This window comes from Adiantum capillus-veneris, chromosome 19, assembly GCF_014529385.1.
Source record: "Adiantum capillus-veneris isolate H3 chromosome 19, ASM1452938v2, whole genome shotgun sequence".
Taxonomy (NCBI): Eukaryota; Viridiplantae; Streptophyta; class Polypodiopsida; order Polypodiales; family Pteridaceae; genus Adiantum; species Adiantum capillus-veneris.
Genome location: NC_140949.1, coordinates 237,139 through 258,244, shown reverse-complemented (window position 1 = coordinate 258,244; position 21,106 = coordinate 237,139). Strand labels below are relative to the sequence as shown.

Sequence of the window (21,106 nt, the reverse complement as noted above, 5' to 3'; positions counted from 1 at the left end):
GCATGCCCTTTGTAGAATTGTGGAGAAATTGGTCTACTTATATATCGGGTTTGCTTGGAAGATTAAGAACTCCGCAGAACGACAAGTAGCCCTGCAGTGCTTAGAAATGGTACTGTCGGATATGGGGCTTCATGGTGGCAATGTGAAAATCCAGCGGGATGAAAAGAGATCAACTGCTGAGAAGGATGTCCCATGCAAACCATCCATCGGTGGGGTGAAGGCACGGAGGTTTTTATCTAAGCCCCAAGGTACAAGAGATCCAAAGCTAACAAAACATGGAAAAATATATAACACATCTTATGTTAGCAAGGTAGAGTATCAGAGCTAGAAAAAGCTACATATTGCAGTCAAAGACCACGAACCAACTACTCGTAACGCGAAGGCTGAGGTTTGGCGATCAATAGACATCCTATTTTTTATGTGCGACAAAGATGACTGGTCACAAGGTGATATGAACAAGTTCAAGGAAAATCTCAACCTTCTGAAAAAATCATTCAAGACAGCATGGACAGACACCCAGATTACTCACTACATGGTATTATCATGTATTTCTTTCTCTCTCATGTGCAAATATGTGACTGTAAAACATTCTAACTAATCTGTTTTCATATCCAACACATCATCTTCAATCATTTACCATATTTATATACAAAAGTATGGGAACCCGGCAATATGGAATACCCAAGGGATGGAAAAGTCTCATTACATGGCGAGAAATGCTTATTTCAGGCACACACGACATGGTGGCTCTCGAATCAAGGCTAACAGTTTGAGAGAACTATTTGAATGGTTCTATCGTAGAATCATTCATCGAATGCAGGCAAAAGAAGTCTTGGCAAATTCAGCAACAGCACAAGCCATCAGACATTTACAACAACAAAAAGTTAAAAGATCAATGGCATACAACAACTCCGGAGCTCGTGAAAGTCAACGAAGGTGGAGAGAGACAATGGTGTATGTGAATCACAAGTGGAGAAAGATACTCTGAGTGGATGACATTGTACAAAATTTATGTAATACATGATCTTATACAATTGCTACTGGAAGTGTATCAAGATTTTGAAGGTTCAATTTTGTTTTTTGGCACGTCACCCTTGTAACGAATCATGAGATGTTTGCCATACCTAAAAGTTCATCTGGGTTTTGTCTACCAAGAGCTAGTGCCATTGCTGTGTAGGTGTAGTAATACGCTGCCCGACCACCTGTATAGCCCGGGCAGTAACCAAAACAATCTCTAGCAAACACTTTGTCCACAAGAATGACTTTATCTGCACTTTTGGGCAGCACCGGTCCACCCAAGAAGCGTGATAGTGTCTTGAATGTGTAAGTTGCTATTGAACCCTCTTGTGACATGGAATTGTGAAAAACTACTATCGGCGACTCGCAAAGCTTTGAAAGGTACTGCGCTAGGGCCGCATCCCTTCCTCGATACTCTCTTGTCCGGCGCCGAAGGAAGTCATCCTTGTCAACAATCCAAGACTGCACATACCATGTCAGAAGTGACACAAAGAGAGAGAGAGAGAGAGAGAGAGAGAGAGAGAGAGAGAGAGAGAGAGAGAGAGAGAGAGAGTTACCATGAAGCTCTCATCCTACAGAAAGAGGTTTTCTTGCCACAGGTCTGCAGATGTAGTTGAACCCTGACCTGAATGGTTAAACCAATCCTCCACTTCTTTGTTACTTGTTGATGGTCTTAGGCTTTGTCTTATTGCTTGGAAGGTGGCTTCATCAGGTAGTGTCTCCTTGTATTTTTCAGCTTTCTCAAAGCATCTTCGAAGGCATTCCATTGGATTGCTGGATGTTTCCATTGCCTCATCATCACTACTATCCTCTGAAACAAATCCACTCCTCTCCTCTTGGACTTTGGAAATAATAGCCAGGGAGAAATCCTCCCTTAAATAAAAGACACTTTGCACATCATGTAAGAAGATATAGGTCCTCTCTCCAATCCTCAAGTCAGGCACAACAGGCAACATCATCTGAGCATGCTTCTCAGTGAAGTTACTGACATCCAATGGAAGTTAAATTCTTGTGGTTTTCATAGAGAGCATCTTACTTCTTTGTACTTCAATTGCCTCAACCTCAAGGTCGACTGTGTCTTCAACCTCCTCGACTTCTTGTATATGAGTTGTCTCCTCGCATTCTTCATCTGGTGCTGCATCCTGCTCCTCTAACACCTCATCAGGATTTTGCATGAGGAATCCAAACATGCTGTTCAGGTAAATCATAAAGCCAAAGGCTTCCTGAATGAGTTTGCATTCTTTTTGATGCAAAGGGCAGGCTGAATGTCAGCAAGAAGGTGGTAATTCCCTATACTTGTTCAGTCCCTGTCCCTTTCCACCACAGTCATTTAAATGCACAAGAGTCATAGTAGGCAGAACAACCCTCCCTACCTGCACCATCACTTCAAACTTATCTCTGTAGGACTGCAAGAAATTACTGTGCTGAGCTAACAGGTCTTCAATGTCAAACTTTGGATTAAACATAGAATGAACTAGATCAAACTTGTCCCCAGCACCACAAGATGCTACAAAATCAAACAGCCTCTCATCAGTTGCAGCTGGGTCTTCCAGAGAAGACACATCCTCTTTGTCTTTACATTTAGTTGCACAGGGACTACTTTCTAGCACATCTGCATCATCTGAGAAGTCTATATTCCTCTTTCTTGTATTTTTCTTCAGAAGTATTGTACAGGGCACCACAGCCTTGTAGGGTGAGGGATCCTCTTGCCCTGGTGACCTCTCTGATTGATCTTCACCAATTGACTTTTCTTCAGATATATCCTGACAAAAGTCAACAGTTCTTTTGGCAGATACATTTAGCAACTGAGCTTGCAAGGGTTGAAATCCTGGTACAAGCTCTGGATTAGGTTTCACCTCTTCTGCCTACTGGACCTTAATCCTATTCATCAGGAAACATGACAAGTCTCTCTCTCTCTCTCTCTCTCCAGATAGATATAAATAAATAAATAAATAAATAAATAAATATATATATATATATATCTGTCTCTCACCAAAGCACAAACAAAAACACACATAGTCTCTCTCTCTCTCTCTCTCTCTCTCTCTCTCTCTCTCTCTCTCTCTCTCTCTCTCTCTCTCTCTCTGTGTGTGTATGTGTCTATTTGTACTAAAGGCGCGCAAGGACGAAAACGTGCTTTTTGCAACTCTCTACGCGCGCCTTAAGTGCAATTGAGGGAAAGACGCGTAAAGATGTAAACGTGCCTTTTGAGAGAGTCATAACTATACTATGGGCGCTCGGAGAGAGCTGGAGCCAGTGTTTGGTTGGCTCTGCGCGCTGTTAGTAACGTGGACAGAGAGGGGAGGGAGAGAGAGAATGTGTATATATCTGTGTGTGTGTCTCTGTGTATGTGTGTGTGTGTCTCTGTCTATGGAAGTATGTGTTGAGGTATGTGTGTTGAACAACAGTCTGGGTTTTCCTTTGATTAGACACACACACACACACACACACACACACACACACACAATTTGTACCAACTGTTGGAAATACAGAGAGAAAGAGTGAGAGATCACCTTTTGTTGGTGGGGTTTGCAGGAACTCCAAGGGAGGTGTCTCCTCCATTGCTTTTTGTGTGTCAAACTGACTCTGTCTCTCTCCCTCCCTCTCTCTCTCTCTCTGAGAGTAAGGAGTCCCTCTCTCTATCTCTCTCTCAATCTGTGTCTCTCCCTCTCTCTATCTCTCTCTCAATCTGTGTCTCTCCCTCTCTCTATCTCTCTCACAATCTGTTCTCTCTTTCTCTCTCTGTCTCTCTATCACTCTCTCTCTCTCTCTCTCTCTTTATCACTCTCTCTCTTTCTATGGCTCTCTCTCTCTCTCTCTCTCTCTCTCTCTCTCTCTCTCTCTCTCACTCTCTCTCTCTATTGTTCTCTCTCTTTCTCTCTCTCAAAATCACACTTATAACGGATACACACGGCGGCGCCCCACGTGTCACTATAAATTAGAGTATATTTGCATGTTGTCACACGTGCGGTCATTATTGAGACCGTATACTTTTGTACGTCATATAAAGAGGTCAAGAGAGAGAAAAACCACACCTCGTGAAAGAGAGTGAGTGAAAGAGAGAGAGAGAGAGAGAGAGAGAGAGAGAGAGAGAGAGAGTGCAAGAGCCGTCGTCTGCGTCTCCGACAGCAAGCCGACCCATCGACATAACGAAGGTCTGCCTGTCCCTCTGCCTTTGCCTCTATCTCTCTATCTCTGTTTCTGTCACAGTACCAAGCACAGTCTTAACAAACAACCCACACAAACAGTCACACACACACACACACACACACACACACACACACTCACAAACACACAGACACACATATAAAACATACACACACACACACACACTCACAAACACACAGACACACATATAAAACATATACACACACACACATACACACACACAAATCACAAATCACAAACACACACACACAAATATAACTTACACACACACACACAAATACAGGCACGCACACACACACACACATACGCATACCCTCTCTCTCTCTCTCTCTCTCTCTCTCTCTATACCAAAGGCGCGCGTAGAGAGGCATAACCGGTGTGCATGTCTCTATGCGCGCCGTTAGTACTGTGCATTGACCAGTGTATGTCTGAGTGTTATATATAGAGAGAGAGAGAGAGTGTGTGTATTTCTTTTACCTTATACTAACAGTGCGCGGAGGTGTTTGTTGAGGTAAAAACGTGCTCCACGCGCGCCTTTAGTAATGGGCTCTCTCTCTCTCTCTCTCTCTCTCTCTCTCTCTCTCTCTCTAGTAATAGAGAGATTAGAAAGGAGAGAGAGAGAGAGAGAGAGAGAGAGAGAGAGAAAGAGAGAGAGACTCTTCTTTTTGTGTACAGTGAAATGGCTAGAACAAAAGCCACTACAAGGAAGGCAGGCAAGGGACCAGGATTAGCATCTAAAGCAAGTAGCAGATCTGCAACCCCAAAGAAAAGACCTGGAAAACCAAATAAAATTATGAAAGAGCCAAGGATGAAGAAGTTGCAAACCTGCATGGGACTTTTCAGAGAAATCAGAAAGGCACAGAAATGTGTAGATTTATGCATACCAAAGTTGCCCTTCCAGAGGATGGTGAGGTCCATATGTGATGAAGCTACCTGGGGCACCAAAAGGTGGAAGGTGGTGGCATTAATGGCTCTACAGGAAGCAGCAGAGGACTTCCTACTGGAGTACTTCAGTGACATGACCATTGTTGCAGCCCATGCCCACAGGGTTACTATAATGGACAAAGATAGTGAGACACTGAAAAGAATAAGGTGGAGGTATGACAAACTACTGGTCCCCAATGTCTGCAAGGATAAGAAAATGAGGAAAATTTTGTTATACCCCCCGGAGCTAGTGCCAGAACTCACAGTTGTAGATGTCACACATGATGTGAATACAAGGGAAAGGGCAGAGACTATTGCTCGCCAAACAGAGGACATGAGGGAAGTAGAGCTTAAGGAGAAAGCAAAAGTAGAAGTGGAGTCCCAGAGGCAAACAGAATGCAATGTGACCCTGTCCATAGAGGCAAGCAATCAAGAAACTCTACTTTCAATGAAGGATGGTTTGCTTGCAGAGATACCATTTGTAGATGGAGCCAGAAAGCTAGCTCTGGAAAAAGTGGACATTAATTTATTGCAGAATCCAGATGCTCAGATTTCAGACACAATTATCTATGCTTGTCTTAAGTAAGTGTTACTATCTTGCTAGCTTTGAAAACTCAGATAATAGGTTTGCTAACTCAGGTAGAGTCTCTGCAGCCTGATCAAAAGTCAACTCCCACTGCACACCCACACAGAGGTGTTTCTTCTTGATCCACAAATGTCAATGATTATTAGACAAAAGAACAATCCATCTGGGACCTTTGAGAGTTGGTTTCTCCACTGTGCTATGCTGGAAGTTACTGTCATCATCTTTCCATATGAGAACAACCATCACTGGAGTCTCATATGCCTTGATGTTGACCAACCAGCAGTATGGGTGTTCAATTCAATAAAAGGAACCCACCCTGAAATTAGGCTGTAAGTGTTTTGTATCAGAAAGTGTTTCTTATAGATATCCATGTAAATTTGAAGCCTCATGCTAACATCTTGACATTGCTTTGTGCAGTTGTATAAAGAGGTTGTTGCTTGCCTATGGCAAGCTATGTGGAAGGTATGAACTATACAAGGCCCCAATCAAAGATGTACCTGTCCCAAATCAAACCGATGGAAATTCTTGCGGCTGGAGATGTCTTCTCCATGCAGAATATGTCCTGCAAAGCTACTTTGCATTAAAACCTTTCATGACTAAGGTACCCATTTGGCAATGCATTCAGTTAGTTTTGGTTTAGTCTATAAAAGAATTCTCACCATGTGGTCTTTCAATTTTGCAGAGTGCTTTAAAAAACTACACATATGATTATTTGCAAAGATATCGGGTAAGTTTAATACAACACCTGCTTACTATGTCTAGCCCCAGAGAGCTTGAAGATAGCGGCTTGGATGACCGCACTATTGATCTAACAAAACATGACGTGCCACCACGACAAACCCTTGCATCCGATACAGTGAAATCACAACGGGCCGAGGGGGTCATATCAGCAGAAGATGAAAGAGCCGAGGATGAGGAAAGGTCAAATGAGCATATGGAAGGTGCTAGTGTACAACCAGAGGAGACAATGAAAGAGCCAAGTCAGCCAGTGGAGGAGCCAAAAGAGCCTATGGCTGAAACCCAAGATGAGGAAAGCAGACCTATAGATGAGCAAAAGGATATGGATGAGGAAAGCAGGCCTAGGGATGAGCAAAATGATATTGATCATGCAAGGATGTATGAGGCAAGCCGATCAACCGAGGGAGAGGAAAAGACCTTGGAGGAAACCTTGAATGAGGCAGAAAGAGCCATGGGGGAGACCCCTGATGAAGATGTGAATGATGACTATGAAGATAAAGCAGAGGAGAGCAACAACGACATGAACACTACAGAGACCCAGTATGGACCCTTGCTACCTGTAGATACGGTTGTTCCGGTAATGTCTATTCAAGTATGGAAAAATATGTTCAGCTTCTAACTACTTATATGTACTTGTCAACGTTTACAGAGGTTGATTATCTTGGACGTCAATGGATTGCTGCTGATGCGGGTGCCTCTCGGTGACAGAGGACCCTTTGAGGATTTGCAAACGTTTCGGATGGGAACTTGTCGAGTCGTGGTTCGTCCAGGAACCAAGGAATTTATTCAGTTTCTTCTTCCGCGCTTCAGAGTTGCCATATGGTCTTCAATGCAAAGGCAAAACTTGTCGCCACTAGTTGCAATAGTTTGCAGTGTATGCCACGCTCACACGTCAGATTTTGCCTTTTTGTATGATCAAAGAAAATGCGTTACCGTTGAGGGCCACTACCACCCTAAAAAATCACACTTACCTCTTTTGTACAAACCGTTTAGCCAAATCAGTGTACCCTTTGATGCAACTAATACACTACTGATTGATGATACTCCTGAAAAGGGAGAACTAAATCCATCGGGAACAACTGTCTCACCACCTTCTTTCGAGGGGCATTCCTTCGATTTTTACCTTGAAGACATTCTGATTCCATACTTACAGAAATTGTATCTCAGTCCATTGTTCACAGACGAGTTTGTACTTTCTAATGAATTAAAATGACTCTTCTATCATGTCTTTGTCTTGTCTAACATAGAGAGAGAGAGAGAGAGAGAGAGAGAGAGAGAGAGAGAGAGAGAGAGATTTGACATGGTAAAGAAATGTATTTCAAGCACACTTTTTCACAGGGCACAATTGAAAAATGAGCTCAATAAACTTCATGTCTTGAAAGTCATTTGTATACACTTGGGTTCACAGGAATATCTGTTACATTGACACTACTTCAACCCGACCATCCAACTCTTTGCACAAAATATCTTTTTCCCTTCGCCGCATCACCTTACGGCCAGCTAGGAAAAAGAAAAAATCTGATAGGTCCTTGTCCATTGACTCTTCAATTATGTCATGCCGCAAATGTTGAAGACTGCATAGCTCCCTTATTGTAACCACTAACAGTAGGCCATGCTCTTTATCAATCACTTCCACATCCACAACAGGATTATCTTCCAAACCTGTAGAAACCTGGTCCATAAGAATGTACTTACCGTTGAGCATTTGTGATCGCATATACCAAAACGAGAGTAACAGTGATTGGTTTGCAATCATGTACTTGACAACTACAGTATCAAGCGCGACCTCGCACCGTAAACCAATCTCTTCCTTTGCATACCATCCTTTGTCAAGAAGTTTGTCACAGGATGACTGCTGAAATGACTTGCACATGAACATAGTTTTCGTAACTCGGATGTTGTAGCTATGAAACAGCTCTATGAAGAGTGCAACATGACAGAAGTTTGCAATTCTAACCAGTTTGGTGGGAATAGAGCTACGTAGAGACCTTTGTATATCCTTGTAGAGCTTACTTCGCATTGCCTCCACCATTGTTTCCTCGGGAACTGGCCAGTCCACAGTGTTTCAATCGGTTGGTAGAGGCACTTTCACCAACATGCCATTCTTATTCCCTGAGCTGAGTTGGTAAAAGTGGTCATAAAAAAAGATTCTCTCATCAGCCAGTCTTTTGCTGCTCCTCCCTGAATACTGTAGAGAACCAATGTGGGCATGAACAACATGAAAGAGGCCTATTATGCACTCCACAGGCTCCCATTGCTCATAAGAAGAGGGATAAACATCTGCAATATATATAAGAAGAGTTAAACTAAGAGTATCAATAAGTACAAATGACAAATCTAATGTAATTGAGCTGTGAAGAATGGAGACATTGCTCATAACAAGCGGGAGAAACATTGCAAAATATATAAGAAAAGTTATAATGAGAGTATCAGTAAGTTGACATGTCAAGAGTACTTACAATTGCAACGTGGTTGATGTATATCTGATACATTTCCACCGTTTGCTATCACCTCTGGATGGGTAAACACATGCTGAACAAGAACTTCCTTTACAGATCTTTTGCCGATTTCAACTTTGAAATCCAACACTCTGGCCTTCCATGATAAGCGGTAAACGTTGATACCACTAGACCTCTTGGGTCTTCTTGGTTGCATGAGGACCCATGAACCTTTGTTTATCCTTTGTCCAACCCATTGGTTTTCTGCACTTATTGAAGCTGGTATTGTAATTGAGGATATGCTACTACTTGGCCTTCTAGGCAAAGTGCAGTTGTTGGTTGTTGGTGTGAGAGACAGTAAACACCTGGAGCCTCTTGGGCGAGAAGATGTGGACGCCATAACTCTCAGAGAAAAGCTTTAGTGGAGGGAGATTCACTTTGAAAGCATTCTAATGGAGGGAAAGTGTTTTAGAATTCCAATATCTTGTGCGGGCTTAATGGTCACCCTCCAGTACGTTAATGACCATAAGAGAATATCAGAAGTGGGACCACATGCAAGCACCTAAAAGCTCGGTAAAAGAAAGGAAATTACGATGCTACAATCCTAGAATCGTGAAAGTTTTATGCTATTTTCCTATTTTTTGAGTCTTTCCACGTACTTTCCTACGTAACGTAGCCTTCGTGCTCATTGGACGCGCTCTATTATTCTCTCTCTTCATATGGCCCTCCAAATGACCTATGAAATTTCCTAATGCCAATCAAAGGCGTTGGTAAGATTTTGATTACCATTTCAGATGGTTCAGATTTATGCTTGCCAGATGTCTTATATGTTCCACGAATCAAGAAGAATTTTTTGTCTGTATCCTCTCTTGCAAAAAATGGTCTTCGGGTCATTTTCTAGGATGACAGATGTGTTGTACGAGATCGAGAGAATGGTTATTCTCTTATCACTACAGGTACGCTGGAAAATGGACTATTTGTGCTAGATCGTTATGAAAAGCAGATTCAGGTATGTATTGCAGAAACAAAGACTCAGGCCATGCAGGATGCTGAGTTGTGGCATGTTAGATTCGGGCATGTTAGTTATGGCAGTTTGATGACTTTACAACGTCATAATATGGTGCATGATTTGTCTTTATTGGAGATGCCACCAAGACATGTATGTGAAGGTTGCGTTCTTGGAAAGATGCACAGATTTGCATTTTCGCAGGATGGTTCAGTTAGAGCGACACAAAAGTTGCAGCTTGTACACAGTGATGTATGTGGTCCTATGAGGACGCCATCTTTGGGAAACAGCCTTTATTTTGTGACCTTCATTGATGACTTTTCCAGGTTTTGTTGGGTGTATCCACTCAAAGCAAAGTCAGACGTGTTTGCAGTTTTTCAACATTATGTCGCCATGGTTGAAAATGAAACAGGTTGCAAAGTACAGACTCTTCGTACCGATCGAGGAGGTGAATACATGCGAGATGCATTTAAGGATTTTTTGGGAAAGAAAGGCATTAAACACCAATGCACTATGCCATACACACCACAACAGAATGGTGTTGCAGAAAGGAAGAACAGGTCTTTAATGGAGACGGCTAGATGTATGCTCAATGCTAAGAGTTTGCCTCATAAGCTATGGATGGAGGCAGTTGCTTGTGCAGCACATGTTTTGAACAGGTGTCCTACTCGTGCCTTGAAGAACATTACTCCATATGAAGCTTGGTATGACAGAAAACCTTCAGTCAGTTATCTTCGTGTTTTTGATTGTCTTGCTTATGCTCACATCCCTTAGCAGTTACATGGGAAACTTGATGATAAGGCAATCAAATGTATATTTGTGGGGTACAGTAGTGGAAGTAAAGGTTATAGACTTTACAATCCTGCTACAAACAAGATTTTTGAAAGTCGTGATGTAATTTTTGCAGAAACTACTGCTCAACCTATGGTTGCTTTTGATGTACCGCATATGCAGACACATGATGTATTTGAAGGTTTGCTTCCTTCTTTTGTGGAGAATCAAGAATCACAACAGGTTGATAATCTTGATCAATCTTTTGATCAGCATGTGACACCTCATGATGTAGAGGAAATTGTGCGTGAAGAGCAAGAAGTTCTCAAGGAAGAAAGAACCTTGCCTAAATGGGTTCAGAAAACTTTGCAGGATAGCAAGTTGGATGCACCGTTGCCACGAAAAACACGTGCTGGTACTACTTTTGGTAGAGAGCAAGTAGATTTGGCTTGCTTTAGCACTCTTTGTGATGCAGATGAGCCTGATTCATTTGAACAAGCTTTAGAGTGTGTTCAGTGAAAAGATGCTATGCAGCAAGAAATTGATTCTATTCATAAGAATCATACATGGGATCTAGTGGACTTGCCTACAGGTAAAAAGCCTATTGGTACAAAGTGAGTTTTTAAGGTAAAAAGGAAACAAGATGGTACTGTTGACAGGTACAAAGCAAGGCTTGTGGCAAAAGGCTATGCGCAACAGAAAGGCATAGATTATGATGAAACCTTTGCTCCCACTTCTCGTGCGTCCACAGTTAGATCACTAGTTGCAATTGCTGCTCATCATGGTTGGAAAGTGCATCAGTTGGATATCAAAACTGCTTTTTTGAATGGTGATTTGCAGGAAGAAGTTTATGTAAGTCAACCAAGTGGTTTTGTTGTAAAAGGTCAAGAGCAAAAGGTATGTAGATTGCGTAAAGCTTTGTATGGTCTCAAACAGGCTCCAAGAGCATGGTATGAGAAGATACATACTTATTTGATTGGCCAGGGATTTCAGAATAGTCCAACATAAATTACTTTGTATGTCAAAAAGAGAGATGGAGTTCTCATTATGCTAACACTTTATGTGGATGATATGCTTCTTACAGGCAATACTGCAGATGAAATTGAAGCGTTTAAAGATGCTTCGAGAAAAACCTTTGAGATGTCTGATCTTGGTTTGCTACATTATTACTTGGGTATTCAGTTTGTGCAATCAGAGGATGGCATATACATGCTGTAGGCAAAATATTTGCATAAAATTTTGGACAAGTTTGGTATGCAAAATTGTAAACCAATCTCTACACCCGTAGAAACTGGATCAAAGTTGAGCATGCATGATGCTGGAGAACCTTTTGATGTACATACTTATGCAGCAGCGGTTGGTTGCTTGATATATTTGGCAGGCAACACTCGTCCAGACATTCAATTTGGGGTTTCACAAGCAAGCAGATTTATGCACAGCCCAGGTATGCATCATTGGCAGGCTGTGAAGCGCATACTTCGTTACCTTTCAGGTACCCCTAATCTTGCCATGTTCTTTCCAAGGGGGGATATGTATGGAAAGCACAGTTCTATGCAGCTTCTTGGTTACAGCGATTCAGATTGGGCTGGTGATTTTGACACACGACATTCCACAAGTGGCAATTGTTTTTTCTTGGGAAATACATGTATATCTTGGCTAAGCAAGAAGCAACCCACAATGGCTACATCAACTTGTGAAGCTGAGTACAGGGCAGCTTTCACGGCAACAGTTGATTGTGTATGGATATGCAGGTTATTGGCAGATCTTTGTGAGTGTCAACAGGCACCCACTACCATTTTCACTGATAGTCAGAGTGCTATGGCAGTTGCAAGGAATCCAGTATGTCATGCAAGAACAAAGCACATAGAGGTTCACTACCACTATGTCAGGGAAAGGCTACATGCAGGGGAGATCACACTAACTTACTGTCCTACACAGGATAACATTGCAGATCTATTTACGAAGGCGTTATCACGAGAAAAGTTTGAAGCTTTCCGAAAAGCTTTGGGCTTACTCTCATACACATGATGATCTGCTACCTTGTACGGATTCACACTATCACTACAGGGGGGATTTGTAGACATGTAGTAGTGTTAGTGTGTATACGCGCTTCACCAGGGGCACTTTTCTCCCACTGGGTTTTTCCCCCTGGACATCTGGTGTGAAAGGACACCTTATCTCTTAGGGTTTCATATAAGCTTTGTAGCTCTGAGTTTATATACACTATTATTCTAGTACAGAGAGAGAGACTACAGAGATCTCGTACGCAAGCTCTGTGTCTTCTCCTTCTCCATCTTCTTCCTACTCTGAGTTGCTGTCTTCCTTCTGTTTCCTGTTTCATCATCTTCAACATAAAGTAGCACTCGTGGGTCTCATGCTTGGTCCATTTACCCTCTATTGTACACCATTTTTGTGGCCTAATTGGTTGTCCCTGTGGAGGTATCCCTTGTTCTGATCCTGTCATAGTTGCTTTTTGCATATTGTTCATCATGTCATTCATCCTTTTTAGCATATCTTCGATGGCTGAGACTGGTGCCACAGCAGCCGTTCCCATTTGATCTAGTTTTGTGGCTGATCCACTGTATTTTTTGACCCATTTTTAAAAATCAGCTGGTCTGACACGTCTATTTGATTCAACTCCAGGTCTTTTGGGAGTTGAACCTGTTCCGAGTCCTTCAAACCAGTCTGTCAGAAATAATGACTCATGTAGCCCTGGACTGGCCTTAGTGTCACCCGGTTTTCTACGTGATGAGGTGGTTTCTAGTTTCTTCACATTACTCTCAGATGATCTCTCACGATGTTCGTCTCTTGGAGTGGTTTCTGGTCCTTGACCCAATATCCAATCCCGTATGGAATACCCCTGGTATTTGGTTTGTTCTACCTCCTCAGGAGTCATCATAACAAAGTTGTTGTTATAACAATTCCTAAACAGGTAAGTTGGTAGATCCGCAGATCCTTTATCTTTGATCTTGAAGATATAGATGATCTTCAAGGCCGTTAATTGTCCTGGTCTAGCATGAGAAGTCCACAAAAGATCTTTTATTTTTCTATCTTCCCAACAATAGACTTCAATTCTAAGATTATCCGTACTAAGCCGTTTCAAAGGCTTCAAATCTACTTGATCGTATCTCTCGAATTCCAAGGTTGGTGGTTCTTCTTTTGCTGATATATTTGGGATTATAGTGTTTACTTCTAACCCCCATTTGTCTACCACATCAGGATTTTCGACTTATATATATTGAGTTCCATTTCGATCCATGTATATTTTTCCTTGTTTGTTTGCCCTAACCTCTTCTTCGAACTCAATACCATGATCATCAATGCGAATGGCATACTCTTCGTTAGGATCCAAGTAAACCTGGGCTCCATGACGATTAGTTTTATAAAAAGAGAGGATATGCTTGTAGGGCATTGTCATTCCGGTTTTCGAGTGAGTCGAGTAAGAAGACATTTCGGATGTTGAATCTAAAAAGTGTCCAAGACTTCTTCAGGAATTGTGTGCAAGGAATTGCCTTGATTTACGCTTTCTTTGGTGGATACTCTACTGGTGGTTTCTTCGAATAGGCCTTGATTTTCTAGTACACGACCAGATCTAAGGTTCATATAGATTTATGAAGCCCTAGATAGAGTACTCACCTTGGATTGACTTGTCGTCAATTTCCACTCGATTCAATTGCAACTTTCTGTCAAGCCACTGATGCCTCGTCTGCAACCTGATTCCTTTATAAAATTAATCAAATTAACTGTTTTTTTATAAAGACAGTAGAGCTCTTGAGAACTCTCGTGATTGGTCTCTGTATATCACTTCAATTCGTGTTATGAAAGTCAAAATTTTGACTTTCAAATTCAACTTTAGCAAAATCAAAGGTCTAACCTGCAACCTGTGAACTCAATGTATCTGTACCAATTTTGATCCGATTGAACCCAAAATTGCCCTATGGCCTTATTTTATGCTGGTCTAACACTGTATAAGCCCAAAAGTCAAAATTGAAGTCTCTAGATAGCATAAGTAATAATTACGATTATTTACTTTTGTCAAGTTTTTGTACTTTTTTGATAGGTTTGGCAAGTATACAACTTATTAAAGCCTTTGGACAAGTTTCAACAAGCTTGAACAAAATTTGATCAAGGTTACCCACTATTCCGTGTCTGTAGACTCTGATTTCGAGAATCTGGCTTAAGTCTCACTTTTGTGGTCCAGATTTCACCAAAATTGATTTGTGGGGTCTACTTGATGTTCTTGCCCTTAAGATATCCTCAAATTTGCAAAATCACCAAGTTTTGAAGCAGATGTAAATAATCGCGATTATTTACTCTTGACGGTTTTTTTACAAATTTTTGCCCCAACTTTGACACAGATCTGTTAAGCATCTTAAGTTAAGGTCACTAGTCAATTTTCATCAAGTTTGGATAATTTTTGGTCAAATGGTCATCAATTATCGATCCAGAGACTAGCTTTGTAATTTTAGTCACAATTTTCAATATTCCAGTGATCCAAATCTTACAAAATTTCGTTTGTGGACTTATTACAAGATTGTAAAGCTAGTGGTATGCCAACTTGGTCAAAAAAGTTTTAAAAAAGGGTAGATGTAAATAATCACGATTATTTACTTTTGCCAAAATTTTGCAAGTTTTTGGTCAACTAAGCATGTACACATGTTTATCACATCAATATAAGCCTATGGATCACTTTTCAACAAGTCTAGATAAAAATTTACACAATTTACAAGCAAGATTTAAAAAGTCAGTACAAACTTTAGTTTTTACCCAGTTTTTTATCAATTTAATGATCCAAATCTTTTGGGCTTTTACAAAAGTTGTTTGTACACATGCAATGAGTCAATGGTATAAACCTTGGCCAATTTAGAGCAAAAAGTTAATAATCGTGATTATTAACTTGAGGCTTGAAATGAGCACTTTTTTGCAATTTTCTTAAAGACAATCTTTTATGACGTTTTTTAAGCTTATAGATCAAGTCAAAACTTAATTTGGCCTAAAATGTCAAGAAAAAGTAAATAATATGAGTTTTGGTCAACTTCTTGTAATTTTTACCTCAAAGTGTCTTTGAGCTTACCCACTGGTTCGGACAACTCTTATGCTTACTTTCCAGTCGGATTGGGTGAATTCGATTCTTTTCAAGCTATCTCTAGCCATAGACCTGAAATTTTGCAACTTGACATAACAACTCACACTTGATTCCTTCAGAGAGAGCAATGTTCTAAAATCCACCTCGGATCCTACTTACCCTACTCCTAGTTTCTTATGTAATGAGGTTGTGGAAAGTGTCCACAAATACTCGTTTCCTTGTGTTTTTTATGTTTTTTAGAGTTTTGATCTTAAGACTTATCTCGTCTACCAATCATTCTCCAATTTCTAATCTAAATCTACAATCCTACAGTCCTAAGGCACTTAGCAAGTACGATTACTTCCAAGCTACCTCTACACAACAAAAGACGACACTCTTAAGCTATGCGGTTTCTAAAAGAGAGAGTTTTACTCTAGGTGAACCTAGAGGAAGTTAATAAACGATTACACAAGACGCTCGTGTTTTCTCTAGTTTAGGTCTATTCGTTCCCCGGAAGCGGCACCAAATGTGGGATGCGTGTCTAACCTCACCATCCTATCTTATTGCAGTATTAGCGAGAACCACGATTAATTTGTCAAACCATGGGACGAAATTGACTCGACTAGTGCATAGAGGTTAAAAGAAATTGTCAATCTCTTGGAAAACAACTAACAACTCGCATCTAACTCAAGCTACACTCAAGTGATTGAAATCACCAAAAGCCAATCGCTCATCGACAAGTAAATCACATCCGTTGTGTGCGTTGTGTGGTGGATTTGGGGAGTGTGTGAGCAGAGGAAATTGGACAGGCGGTGGTCTACTAGTGTGAAGTGTGTCTTTTGAAGGTGTTTTCCAAGAGGATAGGGGTGTTGTGGATACCCTGAGCTATAGAGAGTCCCTTGTGTTTGTGTCGGGCGTGTTCGCCCATTCCCCCTCTCCAACGCTAGGGATAATCGAAGAGGAACACATAAGAATTCTCCATGATGAACTTGTAACAAAGATTGCCCGGCTCCAAAACTATGGATTGTTTGTGTTGGAAAGCGGTTTATTGAGAGAAGATGGTGCGGTACAGGTGTTTCCGCTCCTGGTTCATGGTAAAGCGAGGCTATGGTTTGATAGCCTTGGTGAAGAAGAAAAGGCAGATTGTGAAGCCTAGAGGTGGCTTTTTGAAGCAGGTTTGTTGTGGATGCGCAACTGGATGAAGTAAAGCAAAAGATGGACGGATTGAAGCAAAGCTTGGAGGGTGATTTTCAAGCGTTCAAGTAGGAGTTCGAGGCCCTTTGGGGGAAGTTGATAAAGGTAACTGCTACAAAAAATGCTGGTTTTTTAAAATTGAGTAAATTCATAGATTGCCTGCATGAAGAAGTGCGAGATAAGGTGGAGATAGATGGCCCTATGTTGTATGAAGAGGCGGTAGCTCTAGCGAAAGGGCGGACCAAAAAGATTTTGAAGCGTGAGGCTAGGCAATTTTTGTCAAGCATTGTGATGCCAATGCAGTGTAACTCCGTGGTAGCTGAGCCATAGGTGGGGCAAAGAGAACTGCAAGTACGTGAAGAACCAAGGGTTCTTTGGCTACAAAGAAACAGGGTGGTTCCTATGCCAAAGATGCTGACTAGAGCGGTTCCAATTGTGGAGGAAGTGCAGGTGATTCCAGAGTGGACGAAGGAAGCGTTGTCAAGTTCAAGTGCGGCTGTAGAAGCTTCATTGAGGTGTGATAAAGAGCAAAAAGTGCGGTTTGTAGAGGAGATTGAAGTGGTGAAGCTAGAGGAGATTCCCCGAGCTAGAAACAGGAGAAGAGACTGGATCGAGTGACAGCAGCTCTATGGATGCGGACATTAGATAGGAGACCGAGTCGTTTCAATCCAAGTATGATGAGTTCGACCTCTTACATGTGAGTGGAGAAGCAGTAAATGTGTGCGAGGAGCAGCATGAAGTGCAAGCCGAGGTGCTTAGTGAAGACCAAGTGGAGCAGTCTATGCCTACATGTGGTGAAGAGCAGGTAAAGGTGGTGTGTAGTGCCATGCTAATGGCCATGTTGATGAAGGTAGCAATGGAAATTCCATAGTGGTACAACAGGTGCAAAGTTTTGCCAAAAGGCATAAAGCAGTCGTGCCGATGAAAGAGGACGAGGGTGATGCGATAGAGAACGAGTTTCTCTCTTCCTTGGCGAAGCTTGATGCAACGGTAGAAGAGCAGGTGGTTGCAGTCGACAAGCACGTGGTGCTTATCGACCTTGAAGGGCCAATTGACAAAGAGGAGCTCGACGATGCTTGCCCCCAACTCAACAAACCTGCCCAAAATTCCCATCCTCTAAATAATAGGCTTGACCCCGTTAGGAATAAAGGTCGTCAAGCCAATAAGTTCGCAGTTCTAGCCTCTCTCCCCGAATTTCAAGTCTCATACGTAGTGGAAGTCCCTAGCCTCTAACTCTAACTCGGAGAAAGAGTCTGACTCTACTTCCAAAATGCAAGAACAAGTGAACAAGGCCGACGAGGACAAAATGCTCGATCTCAATAGGGCTTCCACCTCATTTGACGAGAGTAGCATGGTGGACAGAGCCGCTCCCAACCTGCCTTTAGCCTTTGTCCAAGCTCCCACCCCTATGCAGGTCCAAAAAGACAACAAATGTTCTCACACTCCACTCTGCAACGCCAACTCAAAATTGAGGAAGACCTCAAGCTAGCATGCTGACATCGTCTTTAGGGGGTGGTGGGCAGATCAGGTCCACAAGCCCACCAAGAAGATATTCAAATCTCCTAGGAAAAAGCTTGTCATCCCCGGCCTCCTCTCCTTGGAAGGGAGCACCACTACCAATGAAACGGAGAATCTAGCCCTAGTCAAACAGCATTATGAGAAGCTCTTCAGCACCCCCGAACGTTCCGTCGAAGCTTAACAGCAAGAGAAGAGGTCAAAAGATGTGGTCCAAGTTATCCCCAAACCCACTTCTGACAACCTCGATCTCGCTCTTTCGATTACCAAGATATGTATGCCCATTGAAAGCCTCAAACATAAGAAAAGGTGGATCATTAGATGCACTAGCCTATAGCATGAGAGACAGGTCACTGCATCCTAAGGGATGCCTCTTGTTTAAAAGATGTTGAAAAATGTTTCAAGCATAAAAGAATAGATAGATTTTTTGAGTCCTCGTTTATGGCTTACATGTATTGGTGCAATTGCTGATGGTGTTTATCAGCAGTGATGCCTCAGTCTGTCCAGAGGCGATCTTGTCAAGTGTCAAAGAATTTGTGGAAAAAAATCCACCATTAATTGCATTTAGATAGAGCAGCTCGACCGATCAGGAATCAGGTCCCTCACTTCTCTTTCAGTTTCTGAGATGGTCCATTTCCACATTATTTGTTGTAGGTAATAAAGCTGTGACTAAATGCCACCGACTTTATTGACTAAGAGATAATGATTTCCTTGTTTTACTACTTGTCCACCATGCAACACAGCACTGGTGTCCGTATTGCTAATGGTTGAGAGTCCATGAGCAACAATCACTATGGTCCATCCCCTCATAAGATGGTCAAGTGCATCCTGCACAATCCTCTCAACAAGTACAGCGCGGGCAATGGCTACATGTTGCTTTTGAATTGCATGCCTCTCTCCTACTGTGTGTGGTAACCCTGGGGAAAGCCAGTAATGAAACTAACTGTGCGCATTTGCAGCCTTAGCTGCCCTTATGATTTCTTCCTCACATGCATAGTGGTTTCCATATTTTATGTTGTCATTAATGCTTGATGCACAAAGGGCAGGCCCTTGCTGTACTAGGGCCATATGTTCTTAAAGACAACAAATTTACTTGCTTGATATCTCTTCCATAAACTAAAACCACACCAGACTGAAGATCATAAAATCTTGCAATAAGCAGATGTTTGCAGATTCAAGCACTTGAAACTGAAAGACAACCTGGTACAACTCAACAGCTCCTTTTACCTCACTCGATATTTCTGAATCCGAATTGTGTTTGGGTCAATCTCTGTCCTTCGATCCAGGATGCAGATAGTGAGGCTAATGCTTGTGAGCCTTGACAATGTCAGGGGCCATGGGAAACGTTCCTTCAACTCCGTAAGTTGTCTTAACCAACACCATAAATGCCTTCACGACGTTTCCAAAATTCATTTCCTGCAAATTGGCTAGTACAGATGCATACGGGAGTGCCAGGCCATATGATCCATAATGCAGCATTGTGAAATGTCGTACCGTATAAGTTGCCCCCTCAACCAAAAACTTCTCTTTGTACAGCCTCTTCCGCCACCATGCTAGCACGGGCATAAGCTTGTCCAAGGCTCCCCAAATCCTTTCAGAAATAATTTCTGCACAAATTACATCTGGTTAGCATATCTGAGCTGTAAACAAAAGATGCACAAGCCGATGAATCAGTTCTGCACATCACCAACTATTAAAGGTTAATGACATGTTTTGTGTAAGACTTGACATGCGGTCTGCTACAGCAGCTCTTACTAGAGTGGCATCAAAAGCGAGTTGACATGTGAGTAGACTGCTTATATGTTGAGTCTTGACGTAGGTCGAACCATGCAGCCTCATTTTGCAGATGTAGAATTGAGGAGGGAGCAGTCCCCCTTTAAAGAGATCATTCATGTGTGTGTTCTACATCGTGCACAGAAGGTGACGCAGGCAGTGTGTTTAAGAGAGAGAGAGAGTACGAGCAGACAGGAGAAGGCGTGGATAGAATGCTGTGTTCGTTCATTCGGATGGGTTACATTTTATGGTTGAGAGATGAGACGTTTGACATCTCCTACGATTACGATGACGTGGAATTAGTATTCCAACACTCCCCGTAATTCGAATCATCATTGGAGTTGAATGCATGAAAGAAAATGACAATGCAGTGTTCCACCCTCGATGCATGCAAGTCTACATGCTATAGAGACTAGCTTGCATGACCCGTCTATCGGCGGGTCTCGCTCGCTCTTACTATGACACAAATTAAATTAATGACTCACATGGTATTCATAAGTTGTGCTTGTCTCTCTCTCTCTCTCTCTCTCTCTCTCTCTCTCTCTCTCTTATCATGACACACATGATATTCAAAAGGTGTGAAAAACTGTTTTGGTTAAGTTGTACTTGTATGACCTTAATTAGTTGTTTTCATGGTTCTCTCTCTCTCTCTCTCTCTCTCTCTCTCACACACACACACACACACACACACACACGCACGCACGCACACACCCACACACACACACACACACACACATAAAGCTTTGGTCATCTTTGGGTGTCTTGCACACCTCATTGGCCCCAGGACCCACCTATAACACTTGGCGTCAACTGTAGTAATTATTGGTATAGAGCAAAAACAGGGCATCAGCCCTTCCTTTTACCCTTTGTGAAATGACGGGCATCTTCGCTATGCCCAATATGGGGCACAC

General features: G+C 42.0%; 1 protein-coding gene across 6 annotated transcripts in view; it reads right to left on the bottom strand.

Annotated features, from left to right (window-relative positions):
* Nucleotides 1–20,444, bottom strand: part of LOC147433439 (uncharacterized) — a 40,478-nt gene extending 20,034 nt beyond the window's left edge. For 2 of the 6 annotated variants that reach the window (XR_015185262.1, XR_015185263.1), the window contains exons 1-2: nt 20,178–20,432; nt 19,650–20,029 (exon numbers count right to left, since the gene is read on the bottom strand). Coding sequence is in view for 3 of the 6 variants with exons in the window: in XM_086490115.1 (XP_086346241.1) it covers nt 7,851–8,465 (615 nt within the window). In the remaining 3 variants the exon portion in view is untranslated. Of the gene's footprint in view, nt 1–903; nt 1,480–1,574; nt 2,899–7,728; nt 8,714–19,649; nt 20,030–20,109 lie in introns of those variants that run through there. The other 4 variants (XR_015185261.1, XM_086490115.1, XM_086490114.1 and 1 more) reach the window with 4 other exon arrangements.
* Nucleotides 20,445–21,106: the final 662 nt, after the last annotated feature.